This window comes from Rhipicephalus microplus, chromosome 2 (genome assembly GCF_043290135.1).
Source record: "Rhipicephalus microplus isolate Deutch F79 chromosome 2, USDA_Rmic, whole genome shotgun sequence".
In the NCBI taxonomy this organism is placed as follows: Eukaryota; Metazoa; Arthropoda; class Arachnida; order Ixodida; family Ixodidae; genus Rhipicephalus; species Rhipicephalus microplus.
The window spans coordinates 45,290,545-45,308,526 of record NC_134701.1 but is presented as its reverse complement, the minus strand read 5'-3'; the positions used below and the strand labels follow the sequence as shown (position 1 = coordinate 45,308,526).

At 46.3% G+C, this 17,982-nt stretch overlaps 1 protein-coding gene across 1 annotated transcript; it reads left to right on the top strand.

The window, feature by feature from the left end:
• Positions 1–8,672: 8,672 nt before the first annotated feature.
• Positions 8,673–12,714, top strand: LOC142789009 (uncharacterized). The gene is made up of 3 exons (XM_075884982.1): positions 8,673–8,677; positions 10,564–11,782; positions 11,861–12,714. The coding sequence occupies exons 1-3, from the start codon at positions 8,673–8,675 to the stop codon at positions 12,473–12,475; spliced, it is 1,839 nt and encodes a 612-aa protein (XP_075741097.1). The 3' UTR covers positions 12,476–12,714.
• Positions 12,715–17,982: the final 5,268 nt, after the last annotated feature.

The window sequence follows — 17,982 nt, the reverse complement described above, 5'->3', positions numbered from 1 at the left end:
CTTCATGCGTCCGTATCTGTATTTATTGAATGGCCAATTCAAGCACATAGGTGTTCAAACTGAACTTTCTGTATAGGCAAATATGACACTCTGCATGAAATTATAGATAATGTACTTTCCAGTAATATTTTATGTTTGCTTAGCGGCAATACACAGGTGTTGATGCATAAACACTCGATTTCCGAAGCCACGTCAGTAGCCCCAGAAACATAGAAATAAAATATTAAACATAACATATAAAATAATACTGGGATGGAGTGTGGTGTACTATACAACAATATAACTAAGGTGAAACGACACTCGAACTTCAATGAAAAGAAAACACGGTATGTCACAAAATATGAGCTGATACATGCCCCCCCCCCCCCCTCTTAAAAAAAGAAAGAATGAAAATTGAATGTGGGCTATCTCGTTATTTGTATATTTGACTTCCCTTGACTTTTTCGCTAAAAAGTCATCGCTCACCTTGGCATGTAAACTTCGTTACATTTTGTAAAAACTTTAAGGGCGTAGTCCGGCGGACGCCCGCTGCCAAGGCACGGCCCCCTGTGGGCTTACAAAATAAGATCTAAAGATATCTCTTGTTTTAGCCGCTGATTTGCGGTAATTGTGGCCCACAGGAGGCTGTAGTTGAATCATTGCAGTTCCTTCTGCGTCTGCTGTTCAGCGCCACTGGCCATTCGTGGTATTTCCATACGGATCCTGCCGAAGCTTACTGCCGAAGCTTACTATACTTAGAGTTTTTATAAAAACTCTTATTTTGACTCGAGCGAACAGGTACAAAAAAATTGCCCGCAGCTCCCCTCGGGGGAACACTGAGGAGGATGCGGACCATATAATTGGTTAACGGGGTGTTAAAGTGCGACTTACTTGGGTCGATGGCTAAATTGGTTAACGTGGTTGTGAAATGGGGTGTTAAATTGCGACTTACTTGGGTCGGTGGCTAAATTGGTTAACGTGGTTGTAGGAGGGGGTGTTAAATGAGTGAACACGTACACACGTATGCGAAAGGGCGGCGCTGGTCGAAGGGACGTCGATCATTGTGTTTGTGGATTCGTTGGAATTCATTTCACCGCGACCTTGGACGTCGACGCGCCGTACAAACCAACCGACGAGCGGCAACTGAGCGAGCGAGCGCCGACCTTGAGTATATATACAGCACGACGGCGCATGCACTGTCAGCTGTTGAATGTTCTCGAAGCGCGACGCCACATGCGCGTCCACTGGAGAATCAGGAGAATTGTAGATGTCGAACGCGGTGTGTAGAGGAGGAAGGGTGCACAGATGGTGGAGGAGTGAAGCGCGCGCGGTGTGTAGAGGAGGAAGGGATGCACAGATGGTGGAAGAGTGGGCGACGGCGCGACGGCGCATGCGCGCGCGTCAGCTGTCGAATGTTCGAGAAGCGGTGCGGACGGCGCACTACAAGGCGCGAGTATAAGATGCTCCGCATCTAAAATTTAGGTATAAATTTTGCGGATTGTGTATACTGGGCTGACAGAAACATCGTTCAGTGTCTCAATGCTCAATCACTGAAATCAAAAGCAATGAATCGGAGAAACATGGGAAGTGCTGCGCAAAACACGCTCGCAGTTCCTAAGCATTCACCTACCCGGAACAGCTGTATAATAAACCCATACAAGCAAACTCTTTCTTTTTCTTTTTTTTTTTGCTTCTCCATGGTCAGTTATATGAGCACGCACCACGAATCATACCTGAAAAAGCCAGGACAAAACGAAAAGCAACTGCAAACGTTGCTTATTTCTTGTAAGATTCGTGTTACAAATAGTTCAATCAGTGTACAGACGCGTAAAAGTCGAGCGGCTATTGATGATGAACCTCGTAGCACGGGGCGCCAAAAGAAGGACACTTGGAGGAGAGCGCGGCTTTCAGATACCACTGAAAACAGCGGTCAACCGGCGGATTTCGCGGACAACACTGCCCGCTAGAGCGGCGGGCGTCGCGGAAGAGCAGCGGTAGCAGCGGCGCATGTGAAACGAACGCGCCTCCGCGCGTTCTCCCGCCGCTAATCGCTGTGACCGCCACCGCTCGTTCGCTCGCATGTGAAACAGGCTTAAGACGTGATTTTTCTGGACTTACATCTCTGCAAGGCACATCTGGTGTCACAAACTTGCAAGTGTCCCCCCTTTTCCTCACGACATTTCCCGATTCCCGCCCCCCCCCCTCTCTAATAAAAAGGCACCAATGTAGGCCTCCGTGATTGCCTACTGGTGCGTGGCGGGCCATTCCGGCGGCTAGGACCAACAGTGCCGATTTCGACTTGCTTTATTGCAGGTGCTGAAGGATCAAGAAAAGGCCGATATTTGTAAATTTCTTGAGATTTCAGTGATAGTTTCTTTTTGAATACCGTGGATTATTTAACCTCACTTTGAGTGTAATCTTCCAATGAAAAAAAAAAGTGGTTTCATCCTGTGTCACTGCAGAGTCAGAAGCCATCACATGTGCAGGCATCATTAAGCTTATTGCTAAGATTCAGTACATTTGTACAAATAATTCTCGTTAATTGAACATTTTCAGTATAATCCTTGCTTGGGTTAGTATGTGTGAAACATAAAGTTGAGTTTTAAAAATTCTCCTTGTGGGTTTCTGCAGCAAAGACACATTGATTAAAACTGATGACTTCGGAGCTACGGCAGAGGTAACATTCGTTATGTTTTTTTTTCGGTTACGGTAACGGTAATGCGTTACCTTTTTTATGTATTTATACAACGCGGAGCCGTAAAACGTTCCCCTTTTTCTTATTAGAGTAACGAGCGAGGTATTTAGTTACCTTTTACTGTAACGGATACATCACTAAATAGACTTACAGGAGTGATGCCGGCCCACACCATTAGTTGTTGCGGTCTATAGGCTGGCTGTAAACATTACATGAATATATTCCTTTCACCCAGCACGCGATAGGGAAGGGTTGCTTGACAATTGAGGATCTCGACCTTTGAGAAATACACAACAGCTTCTTAATGATATGCATATCATCCCACTGAAGCGTGCACTTCGTTTCGTTAAAGTTTACAGTCAACGTGAGTGCTGTCGTCATGCCGTATGTTTTAGGTAGAAACTTAGCCTACCCGAAATACCCAAAGACGTCGATCTACCTAGCAACGCGTGGCTACCCGCTGACGGTTCTGTATGAAAATAGCATCCACAGTGGAGCCTGTCGCATCTGCTGAAATTTTATCGCAACATTATTATACTGCCACTTCGCTTGTATTTTTATGTGACTGTCTTGCGCAAACACACCGCCATTGTGGTTCAGTAGCTATAAGGTACTCGGCTGCTGACCCGCAGGTCGCGCGATCGAATCCCGCCTGTGGCGGCTGCATATTCAATAGAGGCGAAAATGCTGTAGGCCCATGAGTTCAGATTTGGGTGCATGTTAAAGAACCCCAGGTTGTCATAATTTCTGGAGTCCTCCACTATACAGCATCTCTAATTATCATGTGGTGGTTTTGAAACGTTAAACACCACAGCCTTGCACAAAGGACGCTTGGCTGTCTGCGAAAACTCTAGATTATTTTAGAATCTTCTGATAAGTTTGAGACACCTACGATATGGATGCTACGTGTATAAATGGCGACGTACCTTCGCGCAGATCATATTAGCAACGACCAATGCTCTGATTACCGCTATCTGTGTAAAGCACGAATTTCTAGTACTTTGCACTTTCCTATGCACATGTTCACTCAACAAAAAGTGTCGTCTTGAGCAACCCACGTACCATCTTCTTTGACGTCGCAACCACGTGGCAATACCGTAAGTGAAATGAGAACGCTGAAATGTTCGATACAAAACAGTGAGATGAGACGTAAGTGCACGTCCAAGTTTGATTTGAGATGCGTATACCACAAGCTATTTTCTTTATATGATGCGGATTTGTTAAATTACTGTGAAGTTGAATGTCAAGAAAGGAAGAACACGAACTTGGAAAGAGACCGTGGAGACGAAAAGTGATAGGTATTGACGTAAATTTTGATCGGTCATTCCACGCCAAACGTCCAAGGCGTTTTGGGGACTATCTCAGGTGTATTCGAAAAATGTCGGGCTGATTTACTCTATTGAAAGCAGTCTATTGCGAAAATGTTTTGCAGGGAAAAATGTTTTTGGTCACCTATAAGTGACCGAAATTCCGGCAATAGGCTGGGCCCTATAACAAGTCCTAAGATAAAAGAACATTTACTGAGTGAGTCTATGTGGGCTCCATTTATTTTGCCGACCTATGGTTCCGAACATTTAAAACCTCCCACGATGGCATGCCTTGTTGTCGTATTGACGTTTCGGCTTGTAAAGCCGAAAATTTTATGTTTCAAATTATAAGACTGTTCATATCTCCCCCCTCCCCGGAACTCATTCTAGGGTTGGTCCTTTGATAAAAACCAGTCTTATATCTTAAAAAAAATGCTTGGATATCAACTATTCATAACTCTCATTAAAGATGTGGAAACGAAATGGCCATCACTAAATGACTGATGAGGTGAAATATTAACATTAAAAAGCTTAGTAAACGTGACTAAAAAGCTAATTCTACAAAAACAATGTAACCTGAACTAATGATGTCACCACACATCTAAAACCTCATGCAATGTATATTGCATACCTGCAAGGTGCAGTTATTCGAGCGCTTTTTGCAGTGAAATTTGGTCATGGAGTTCATCCTGTTCATGGTGGTGCTATTTTTAAATTTAACGGTTGAATACCTAACGAAACATTAAAAAATTCTTTGCGTGAAACCCGTATTTTTTTTTTCGACGCAATTGAGGATTGTATACATTGTGCTGGCACGAAGTTTAATGCAAGTGATGTGTTTATAGAGTACACCATTCGGTGACTGGTAAAATAGAAACAGCAATTTATGTTAATTCATGCTACAGAACTCACGTGACCTGCTCCCAAAGAACAGAAGAATGCATAACGAAGGGCGTTACTAACGAACGGAAGAATTAAATAATTCTCGGTCTTTTGTTGTTTCTGTAGTCCAATCTACAAACGTTCGTATTAAACGAGCATGACGGTTCGAAGGCATGGAATTGGGTTGTGCAGCATGTTGTGACGCATAGTGCCACTTCAGGTCACCTTTATTACGTGACATTTGAATCCACACTTAGCTTGATCTATGATTATGTACCTAATCAATGGAGAATGAGTACTAAGCTCCGGTTTCATTATTAATGTGGCTTCAAAAACGAGAAAGCAGCACGATTAGCAAGCAATCGAGCACCCGTTCTGTTTTTCTATTGCGTTGAAATGCTTGTGCCCTCAGATGCCACTTCAGTTTTTTCTTGAATAATCGTGGCGATTGGGAAAGTTGTGAGCGCCAAACAAGACGTTAACAAGAACGAGAAAGACAGGACGGATGCTTGTGAACGTCGTGTGGAAACGTTAGTTTGCGCTCAAAATTTCCCGATAGCAATGCGGCATTTCACGTTTTGTTAAAATGTGGCGATGGCACAGACCATGGGCTTTTGTCATGTCATTTACTACCATTTAAACAGCGGTGGCGTAATTTAGGGTACCATGAAAATTGTCGTGGTCATATTTCAAGAAGGAAGGAGGCAGAAACGCACCGTTCATGCCATACGTGATCCTTCATCACACGCGGAAATAAATTTATTCAAGCTGTAACATAGTTGAAGAATTCTGTTACTTCTCGGCAATCAGAGAAGCTTTTAATTCTCGAGTCTCTTTATGAGATATTGCTGCCATCTTTTTCCAACAGGCCTGCCGTTTTGTTGTACCGACATAGCAATGCCCAAGTTTTTGAAGATTTTTTTTCATTCCCATTCAAAAACGATTCCATTCATAGTCATTTTTAAAGCGCGTAAGAACTTCATGTTGTTTGTCACCCGTCGTTGCGTTCGTCCAGTACACACTGCAAAAGGCTTGATGGCAAAGTCGTTTTCCATGTTCAAGTTTCTCGTATCCATCCTTTCGCGCACTTTGTGCACTTCAAGGAATGCAGAAAGACTACAAAACAACGCAACGAGCTCTACACCGTGCCGTCGGGTCTGGTATGCATGGCGCAAACATGTTGCGAGTGGTCTCGCAGTGTTCTGCCATTGCACTCCGTTCGCTGTTCCCAGAGCTCAAGTTGGGTCGACACGCGGCGTCGTTGCGGCGCCATTGGTGTCGTGTTTTTCGTCCTCGCTTGCTGGATTTCGGGCCGACCGGTCGTGCGCTCGCGCGCTCCGCGCGCTTGCGACCTCCGGCGTCAGCGTGGCTCTGGCCGACTGGGCTCGCCCTACGTCACCTCCTGCCGCCGACGACCTTCCACCTCCGACGACAGTGCAGCTCTGACTTACTGGACTTGCTCTACGCCATCCACCGACGCCGAAAGGAGCTCTCGCAGGTGCGCCCCGTCCTCGGACTCCAGTGACCGTGCTTCATCTTTCCTATCTCTTCTATCCCCTCATCTTGTCGTCGCTCGCTCTGGCTCACCACCTCACGTCTCTTCCTCTCTTCTCCTTCTTCGGCTTTCCTACATCTTTACTCCTATCCTTTTTTATCCCTCCTCACCCCCATCCCTCGTGAGCTACTGTGGCGGTGTCGCTCACTGAAGCAGACAATAACGGGGCTCACTTTTCTCTTCTTTTCCCTTTATAAGAGTCACTTCGTGTTTTTCGTGTCATTTCTTATACACAGTGTTCTGCGAATAAATGCCTCTGTTTAGCCGCTGGTGCCCAGGTCACGGATTACGTTTTTCCTTCTTTCCTTCCGCAGCTGTGGTGACAATTGGTGGTTAGATTATCGGTTATTTCTTTATTTATTTTAGTTTTCTCGTTTAGCTAGTTATCTGTATTCTTGCCCAAGAAAGGTGATTCAGAACATTTTTTTCTCGTGGGAATGACCATAGGTTTGTGCGTATGTGGTTGCAGCTCCACATTTCCAAGTCGTACGACTCGGACTGCCCTGCCGGCGGCCCCTATTCTCTTTCTGCTCAAGCAGCCATGGCCGTCACGTTCTTCCAAACCTTCTCCTCCTACCTACTTCTAAACTCTTTTCTCCACTCTCCCCTTTCCCTTCAAGCGACTGAGCCGTGGTCTCGCAAGGAAAGATAGTGTCTTTTTTTTCCTTTTCTTCAACCACACATTCATCGATTCAGGGGAAGCTTGCATGCAGTAACTGGTTTGGAAAGAAGGTAAGGTTCGTGGAAAGTCACCTCACCCTGAGCTGCCGAGCACAAAACAAAGCTTAGCCGAGAGTCATGAGAAGGCAAGGAGATTACACAGCAAGATGAAAAGAGAAAATACTTTACCTAATGGATTAGGCACTGCGCCGTGCTCCCGACCGGGTTGCAGAAATTAGGTGCCTTTTCTCATCTTCTAACCACTACCACCACCACCTAATGGATTATTGCGAAAGCCAGTGGGGAAACCCTTTTCTTTAAAACCATCCCCACTTCTAGTCGTACATTGAAGTAACGAGAAAAATCCAACCAAAACATGTTTAAAAGAAGGGACGTTTTTAAGGCGGCAGTCCCACTCCGGCGCCACGAACACATCGTTTTTGTCACTTTTCCAACTGACGTGGCGGCTGTTCTTCTTGTCTTATTATAGTTGGTTCATGTGTCTTTAAGAGCTTAATTTTTGTACATTTTAAACATATCTATTAAAAATAAGTAAGCTTTTAGCTTTTGGGTAGGGAGAGCCAAGAATTAGCGCTAGTTACATGGTTTGGTCTGACTGTGTGTCAGAAGTGACCATTTTCTGAAAAATCTGCTGCAGTTACAGCACTGTTCTTTGCGCAGAACATTTAAGACATATTTATCTATTTCCTCAACGTAGCAAATTATTGACCATTTTCTGAAAAATCTGCTGCAGTTACAGCACTGTTCTTTGCGCAGAACATTTAAGACATATTTATCTATTTCCTCAACGTAGCAAATTATTTTAGCATTTTTACTATATTGCTGATGAGCTTTTGAAAAGAGCCAAATGTAGTAAATGTCGATGCGGACTATCCGGCACCTATTCGCTAGAGAAAATTCATTTTCTGGGTGTATATAGAGGATGGAATTTTCCGTTCGAGTGCTCAATTTTATTTATGTACGCCCGCTCGCTTTTTAATTATATTGATCTAAATTGGGCAATATTCTCATTGGATAGACCTACCGTGGCCCATTTTCGCGGAGAACTACTGAAGTTCGTTAGCTGAATTTGCACGTGGATAAACTAGAACCCCTGATCTATTTCCTCAACGTAGCGTTTTTCAATAAAGCAAGCAGGAATGTGAAACAAAGCTCGCAAATTGTCTTAATTTATCGTGCCGTAAACATCAACAAAATCGTTGTTATCTTGAAATAGCGCTGAAATCTAAGCATGCATAGCCTAAAATATAACAGTTACGGTCTCCTGATATACTTTTGCACACGAATCGCACACAAGAACTCCAGGAATATTGAGAAATCTACATTATTCCTATCACTACAACGAAAATCTTTCCCTAGCGCCACCTAAACAAAAATAAGGAAAGCGCTAAGTTTGAAGGTTCCCTGTCTCCCCGAACGCGGCGTGCAAAAACATTTTGCCTCAGGAGGAAACGTCTTTTCTAACTTCAAACCATGCACCGTCATCTGTAAGCCTTCCTCTTCTCAGAGTCTCATAAGGCTGCGTGGTACCGCGGGAGAGCGTGAAAACAGGTGGGCAGTATCCCCCGAGAGGATGGGGTGAGCGTCTTCACGGGAAAAGAAATGCCGAATTCTTGGAAAGTCCCTCTTTTATGTGTGCACGTCTTTGTCGCCCTCCTCACCCCCCCATGGACTATACCGAAAAGCGAGGGCTGTGCGACGACAGTAAGAAGAAAGCAGAAAAACGAACGACAAACGAGCGATACGAGCAAGCTGAGCAGACGTGCGTGGGTAAGGTATTTGTGAATCTCTTTTTTTTTTTACCGTGAAATATACGGAGCTTCAGACGTGCTGCGCTTGTTGGTATGAACCCATCACAACAAACAGCACAAACACGAAACGAGGCACACCTACAGGAATGAGATTAAGTCTGTTTTGTACTTTCTGCGTGTTTATTTCATTTATTTACTCTGGGGAAAACAATGGTGCGGCAGGAGTTGAGGACGCGTGTTCGCTTTCCGCCTTTATATACGACAAGCGCACATTTCCATAGTGCCGAAATGCGCGAACACCAATGTTTTGGAGTACCCCATGACGGCGTTCCTCATAATCACTGCAAACTCGCTCTAAGGGGACGCAGGCGCTTGCAAACTCTTCTCTCGTAGTCGGCTGTGAATATCCGTCATCGGTTTCAATAAACCACAAAACCGAGCAATATTTATTCCGTTGCTCACTGCATAAACTGGCTAAAATCATGCTACTGCCTGAAAAGCTTGCAGATTTTTCAGCGAGTAACAATGAAGCGAAGTGGCATGAAATTTGCTGAATTCACGGCGTGGTGTAAGAAAGTACTTCGGTGCGGGCACAGCAATGAGGCACCAAGGCTCTTTTTTTTCTGCTTTCAAGCACCCGCGACAAGTGAGGTCCTTCAGGGAGGCAGAAAGGCGGATAACTTTTGACTATGCTCCCACTGAGCAGGTCTGGTGGGGGAGCGGCAGTGGTGAAGCCCATCTATATTTCCTATGCACTGAGGGTTTATGCCACTCAATCTAAGGATTGGAACTTGTTGGTTTTCTTCAGTGCCAGTGTAAAACACCATGCGACAAGGCACCTTGCCGACGCTTTCGCCTAAAGGAGAGAGAGAGAGAAAGGCAAAGGAAAGGCTTATATGCTACCCTACACGGGGAGGGGGAAGGAGAGAAAAAGAATAGAGAAAAATGTCAAGGGCATGCGGCACCTGCTGACAATTCGTCATTGGGAAGTCTGCCGTGCGGAGAACGGTCAATGCGTAAAGATAGCAGCTCCTTGACTCGTTAGCGTGAGTCATAAGGCTGACGAGTAGAAATAGCCGATCTTGAACTTACGCCTAGTAGCTCGAAAAGAACAGAAACGTTTCTGAAAAGGATAAGTTTATAAGAAAGTGAAATCAGAAAGTTGACGACTGACCCCGTCACAGAACCAACGTCCCTCACTGACAAAGCAAGCATAGGAGTCAATGATGCTGCTGTTTGGGCATTCATGAGTATCGGATCGGGCCACTCGCAGTTCGAGGAAGCAATGGCAGTCATGTAAATTCCTGCTATGAGCAAACGGGCTTTTCTACGCCGGGAGGAGTCCCTGGGAAAGGTAAACAAGCTGATAAATATTTATTTTCTCTTTCTGAAGACGATGGAAGATGCGCTTTATTTTTAGTAAAATTCATGTGAAGCGACAGTGGCACGTGCATGGCAAGCGTTTTGAACGGGAGTACGGCACGATGAGAATTTCTGTGCAACATTTCGTCGTATACAATGAAACGATTGATCGTGAGATGTCAGGATTACAAGTGAGCCAGTAATCGTCCTGTCTAGGAGCTCACTCACGCATTGACGCAATCACAAAGTGCGGCATCGCTATTGTGAAAACAATTTCGACGTTGTAATCTGCTGTAATTTTTGTTTTGTTGCAGTGCTGGAAAACCATCCTTCTTGACCAAATGATAAAAGCCGGAAAAGAAGAAAAAAACTCGCGGAAGAAGATGGGGCTTTCTGTGAGGATGGCATAACCCCCTATATTACAGTGATTGTCGATGGTGGGTGGTCACACCGCAGTCATGGACACCGGTATTCCGCCAACTCTGGTGTCGCTGTGATTATAGGAGAGCGCACGAAGAAGCTCCTCTACCTAGGAGTACGAAACAAGCTGTGTAGTACCTGTGAGCACTATTCTAGGACGGGAAAGGGCAAGAAAGACCATGTGTGCTACAAGAATTGGAACCAAAGCTCAGGGGCAATGGAGTCGGATATTATCGTTGAAGGCTTCCAGAGAAGCGTGGAAATGCATGGTGTGGAATACCGGACATTCATAGGGGACGGGGATTCGTCCGTTTTACATCAGACACTCACGAAAGTGGAGTACGGGCGCTTTGTAAAAAAGAGGGAATGTGCAAACCATGTTGTGAAATGTTACACCACTCGGCTCTATGGCATAGCCAAAGAAACAAAAGGCAGTTCAGCTTTCCTAAGTGGCCCTAGGATTAAGCGGTTAAAGAAGGGTGCACGGAAGGCCATAAAGCACTACGCAAACATTCTTAGAGATGTACAGGGTACTGCACAAAAGCAGCGTGCCCAGAAAGCCGACCTTACGCGCCAGCTTTCGGGTGACCTCATAAATGGCCCAAAACATGTTTTTGGTTGCCACGACAGATGCAAAGACTACTTCTGTGATGGCACCAAAGGTGACAACAATTATGGTAGCATGCCTAAGGTGCTACAAATGGAAATAGTTACCGCTGCCAATATAATTGCCGAAAAAGCTGACCGTCTTGTGACAGATGATACAAGTAATCTTGCCGAGGCAGTCATGGCACTGGTAGCCAAATTATCTGGTGGTAAACAGATCAACAGATGTCAAAAGGGCTCTTATGAACACCGCTGTTATAGAGGTGGGCTCAGCTTTCAGCTGGGGCCACAGTGGCACTGCACCACATCCAAGGCTGTAACCTGCAAGAGCCCTGCAGCCGTCTTGAAGCGCTACGCAAGCAAGAAGACGGCTCAGAAAGCAAACAAAGAGTCTCTCAGAAGAAAACTGTTTGAAGAAAATGGCCACCAGCAGCATAAGCGCAAGGAGTCTACGGTGAACGACTCAATGATTCATTATGGTCCGAACTGCCAGCAGCTAGACATGCCACCAGAGCAATATGCCGAGAAAGAACGGGCTGTTTTAGTAAGCCTGCATGTGAATGAGAAACAGCAGATGGAAATTGAGAAGGCTACTCGAGGACAGGCTGATAATCCTACATAGCATTTTGAAAGAAACATGCGCCTAACGGCGTCGAATTTCTATGCAGTATGCCGAAGGAGGGAGTGGACACCGTGTGACACGCTCGGGAAGACCCTGCTCTATAAGAAAAATTTCACCAGTGCCGCTCTTGAGCATGGAAGACAACAGGAACGTGTCGCACTCCGGTTATACGAGCAAGAAACGGAAACTGCTGTGCAACCTTGCGGGTTATTTGTTTACCCAGAGTACGGATTCTTGGCGGCGTCGCCAGACGGATTAATTGCGAGTGACGGTATCGTGGAAGTGAAGTGCCCATTCACTGCGAAGGACATGGAGCCATCCGAGGCAGCTAAAAAGTACAATCGAAGGAGCCAAGTACACGAACCTCCCAAATTGAGCCGCTCTCATAACTATTTCTACCAAGTGCAAGGCCAGCTGCATATCTCTAAAAGAAGTTTCTGCCACTTCGTCGTTTGCACGTCGAAGGGCATCCACGTACAGCGGATCGAAAGAGATAATGACTTTTGGAAATTCAGAATGCTTCCACAACTAATCAGATTTTACAGAGACTGCATGTTACCTGAAATTGTAGATCCCCGTACTACGCGCAGCATGCCCATACGCAGACCACAGTAGAATGTGAAAGCAATTGAGTCACACCAGCAGTCTAAACGAGCTTCGATGAAGAACAAGGAGGCAAAGCAGAGTGGCGACTCGGACATTTTCCACAGCCTTGAGTCGTAGGACTGCTGGGCGCGTGCACTGTCAAGAAATTCACCAATTGTGACGATGCTACCTAATGGTGATTTTGAGCGCACTTTCGTGTTGGGGCAACGCCAAGTGCGTCTGTAGTTTCGGCCATGTGCAGTTGTAGCTATTTACATATTTACACGCAAATTACCAGCGCTCGAGCGTTACGCATACCACTTTCTGCATTGCAGGCGTCGCGACCAAGCGAAATGCTGAGAGCCCCGTTACGACAAGCGAAGCCAGCCGCAGTGCACGTGCCAGCCCTGCACGTGTGCTAACTGCGACCGGGGGGGGGGGGGGGCTAGCGAGCGTGACGGAGGAAGAAGGCGAGGTTAGAGGCCAGTGGCGAGTGACATCGTCACCCCCGGAAAATCTTTTCAGGCCTGCGCCCAGCAATCTGACGTCAGTTCCGGCCGGCCGACTCTCGGGGAAGCCGCAGCGGCAGCGAGCGCAGCGTGCGCGGCGGGGGTGACGGTTCGGCGGCGTGGTGTTGACGGTGTTTCACGTTTGTTGCTTTCCGTTGTTGTTTTGCGGCAATTTCATTTCCGTGCGTGATGCTGGAGTGATGCGACAATGCCGAATAAGTGTTGTGTACCCGGATGCACCGGCAACTACAAAACAGGAAAGAAGATAGAAGTGTTTTCCTTCCCTAAAGACGCCGACGCTCTCAAACAATGGCTACGCGCCATTCCTAGGAAGGACTTCGTGCCGACTTCGTGCACTAAGGTAAGAATTTCAGATGCTCCTGTTCTTAGCTTGTCGTTGCTTGTTCGGGTAGAAATCACCTATGATGGGAAATACTTGAGCGTGTGGCCGCCGGGCCTCGCGAGGCGCTGACGCCAGCAGTTGATGAGAATCGCCCAGAAAGGCACGTTTGCAGCAAGGATGGTCAGCTGCACTGTGTTCACTAACAGTGCCGTGGTGTCGTCCATTCTTGCAAGCTCTCGGTGGAAGCGCTTCGTGGAGTGCGGTGACATCACGCTCCCGTGTTTCCTTTCATGTTGCTTGTACCGCTTAGCGCAGCGCTTTTATTTAGATGCTTGCGAAACGTAGGTAGACTTTGTTTTAGCTACACGGACTGTAAACACGGCCATGCAAACGGGAGCGCATTTTTTTCTTTTGAGAAGTGGCGTCTCAGACGTTCTTGAAACGTTTGTGCAGGTGTGCGCGGATCATTTCGACGCTTCATGCATCGAGAAGACGACATCGTACACGGATCCAAGGACAGGGAGAGTTATTGAAGTTGCACTCCCAGTACCACGGTTGCGTCCTGGATCTGTCCCAACGGTATTTCCCGGCTGTCCGTCCTACCTATCAGTACGAGACCAGAGCACGAGAGAAACCCCTGACGCCAAGAGGAGCCGACAAGAAGCCTCCCAACTCGCCCGGGCTGTAGAAGAGTCGCTGGCGTCATATGAAGCGGAGCAAGAACGAGACCGGTTTTCGTCCCTCGAAGAACTAAGGGCTCGCCTGCAAGGGGTGTCAGTGTCTCCGAAGTGGACTGTGATTCATAAAGAAGAGTGCTCCATGTTTTTGAACATTGTCGACTATCGTGAACCTTGTTTGAATGCGTCATTGACCGTGTTTGCAAACCTTGAAGTCTTTGCCTGCTATCAAGGTTCACCAATCAAGAACCTTGGTGCGCTGCTGTACCAGACTCAGTTCAAAAAGTAAGTTCCTTGTTGGAAATTTTGAACAACCTGTCGATGCTGTCTGAGGAGCGCTGCACTTATCGCCACCTGGCTCAAGCAATACATTCCCTTCTGGACAAATTGGAAGCCAGCATTGATGAAAGCAAGAAAGAGACGGTGAACTTTATGAAGGAGCAGCTACTACTCCTTTCTGCAAAGCGTATTCAGTATAGCGCACAGGTGATGGTCTTTGCATGCATCTTGCGTACAATATCACCACATGCCTACAAGTTCCTGAGAAGCACAGGTGCACTAACTTTGCCCCACCCAAGCACTATTAGAAATGTGTGCTCATCTATTCAAATGTGCCCACAAGTTGATTCTTCTGACGACACTTTCCTTCAGTATGTGTCTCAGAGATTCAAACATCTGCAGGCACATGAACACACTGTGACGCTGATGCTTGACGAGATTCATATCAAACCTTGTTTAGATTACAAAGGTGGGAACATATGTGGTGCAGCAGTTAACTCCAACGAAGCGGCCACATCGGTGCACGTGTTTATGATACAAAGTTTGCTGAGCGCATTCAAGGAGGTGGCGCACATTCTTCCGGTTAAAACCTTACAGGGTGAAGATCTTCATTGCATGCTGAAGAAGGTGATCTTGGGCTTAGAAGAAATTGGATACAGGGTCATAGCTGTTGTCTGTGACAATAACTCGCTGAACAGGAAGGCAATGAAGATGTTTCTGCCAGAACCAAAGCTTAGCCCTGTTTACCCGCATCCGGCAGACCCAAATCGGCCGTTATTTTACGTGGTGGATGCTGTACATCTATTTAAATGCATAAGAAATAATTGGCTCAACCAGAAAAATGCTGGAACTTGCTTTTTCTACCCACGCTTCGAGCTTTTGAACAATGAAGTTCATCCCGAATGCAAGATGACTGCTTCATTTAAGCATTTGAGAGATTTGCACAAAGAGGAGTCGCCCCTGCTTCTGAAGTCTGGGTATGGCTTGACGTCAAAAGCTCTAAATCCAAGCAGCTTTGAACGACAGGACGTCAAACTCGTACAGCAGGTTTTTAATCCGCACGTAGCCGAAGCCCTGGTCGCTCGCAAGGGTCATACTGATTTTCAACATGCTACAGCAACCGCCGAGTTCATCAAAATAATTCTTCGTTGGTGAAGCATTGTCAATGTAAAGACACCTAGTAAGGGCTTCCATCACCGTAATGTTTACGAAGAGCCCATGTCAAACCACACAGATGACCCAAAGGCAAGCTTTCTAAGCGCTTTTATCACATGGCTCGATGTGTGGGAATTTTATAGGCACGACACCGGAGTACTTACCCAGGAGACATTGAGTGCCTTGAGGCTCTCTGCTCAATCCCTTTTGGCATTGGTGAAGTACTGCGTTAGTGAGCTTCACTTTAAGTATATTCTGCTAGGGAAAGTCCAGACGGATCCCCTCGAGAGTCGCTTTGGACAGTACAGGCAGATGGCTGGTGGGCAGTATCACATATCTGTTCGCCAGCTTTGCGAAACCGAGGGAAGGATTCGCCTTCAAAATGCCCTTCCAAGGATGAGCAACGATGATCTCAGAGGCATCGAAGAGATGGACAGTGTCAGGGATGCGGGCACTTCTTTTAGTGTTCATGTTAGCGATGCTGACCTTGATGAGCTCAGAGCACAAATGCCGGTGATTGGTTATGTTGGTGGGTATTGTGCACACGCTGCAATGAAAGTTCTCAAGTGTGAAAGCTGCCAGAGGCAGTTGGTCGTTACCGGAAATACGGCCGAAACAGGAGAGGACACCCATTCTTTAATCGCACAACTGGATCGGGGTGGCCTTAAATTTCCTTCTGCTCTTGTAATCGCAGTAGTTATGTACACGGAGGTTGTAGTTAGAAAGCTCATGACGGAAAGTACCTCTACCCAGTTTCTCCATGGGCCGAACCAAAAGAATGTCGTTCGGCAACTTACACTGGACTCTCTGCCAAGGCTTGAGGACATAGATACGTGTGAAAACGGGCACACCTACGAGCTCCTCATCACATTGGTTGCAAACTGTGCAGCAAATATAATGCTCAACAACTTGTGCAAGCAAAGGAACGATCTTTTACGCATTGAAAAAGATCAGAAGGCGAAAAATAGAAAGGCCCGAATTTTTCTTGGAAAGTAATTTTCCAAGTGTTGCGTCTTTCTCTTCACATTTATTCTTGTGAAACTGCACAGAGTGTATTTGATTACATGTCATGACTTGATTTCCTTGGTATACTTCTGCCTTATGTAAAATGAGCCTTGTTTCCAGTTTTGTATCTCTTTACAAGTTGTTAGCTTTTAAAAGTACTGTACTTTTTTCTTTTTTTTAACTCGAACTGCCTCGGTGCCTACTGTATTACTTATAGTGCGTTGGGACACCTTGGACAAAAAGCTAGAAAAGAACTTTTAACATGCTTCAACAACTCCTGGCTCAGCGGCAGTGTTCCCCGAGAATGGAAAATTAGTCGATTAATACCACTTTTGAAATCGGGAAAATCACCATTGGACTTGACAGCGTATCGCCCTATTGCCCTCGCAAGCTGCCTCGAAAAAGTGATGGAAAGAATGGTTCTATTTCGTCTCGAGTGGTACTTGGAACGATACACCAAATACCCTTCTTGCATGGCAGGCTTTCGTCGGGGCCGCTCCTCCATTGACTGTGTCCTTGATTTATTGACATTTGTTCAACAAGAAAAAAGTCGCAAGCGCATATCAGTGGCACTCTTTCTTGACGTGAAGGGTGCATATGATAATGTAGCTCACGATGCCATCCTCACTTCTCTCGCAGCAATGGGCATTGGTGGACGAATGTCTCAATGGATAAAAGATTATATAAATGGCAGGGGTTTCTTTGTACAAACATATGAGGGTACAACTGCCCAACATTACACCTACTGCGGAGTACCTCAGGGAGGTGTTTTAAGCCCCACATTGTTCAATGTGGCCCTCATTGGTCTGGTGAAGGTTCTGCCAAAGTCGGTGTGCCTATCCATATACGCTGATGATATTTGCCTCTGGAGTGCTGCAGTTACTCGCCCTCAGGTGCGTGCACGAATACAGCGGGCAGCAACCCTCACAACAGCCTACCTTCAGAAACAAGGCCTAGATATATCGACTGTGAAGTGCGCGTTGATGGCGTTTACACGCAAACCAATGACGCCATACCCTGTTTACATCAATGGGCAGAGTGTCAAATATGCACGGACGCATCGTTTCCTGGGCATAATAATTGACAGAAGTCTTTCGTGGAGCCCACATTGTGCGTACTTGAAGAAGAGATTGCTATCTATTGTGCATATCATGAAATTCTTGTGCGGTAAAGCATGGGGAACTTCTGTGGCCTCCATGCTACAGCTGTACAGGGCCCTATTTCTGGGTCTATTGCACTACAGCTTGCCGGTACTGACTAACACTTGCAAATCGAATACTCATTCATTGGAGAGTTTACAGGGTCAGGCACTGCGTATCTGCCTAGGACTGCCCCGATGCGCTTCTACTTATGCCACAATCATGCTTGCCAAAGACCATCTGGTCAGGACATATATAGTTGTGGATTGCCTCAGAGCGCACATTCGACATGCTAGCCGTGTCCCCGACCACCACTTGGCCCTTCTACCTTCCGGAAGACCACGTGCTACGTTTTCAGACGTCATAGCCAAGCACATAAACAGCATTCCATCAGGATATACACCAGCTGCGAGAACGGCATGCCCTTTGT

Coding starts and splice junctions, on each gene's coding strand:
- LOC142789009 (XM_075884982.1), top strand. Junction 11,783..11,860: donor AGAAAGAACGGGCTGTTTTA/GTAAGCCTGCAT, acceptor AATCCTACATAG/CATTTTGAAAGAAACATGCG.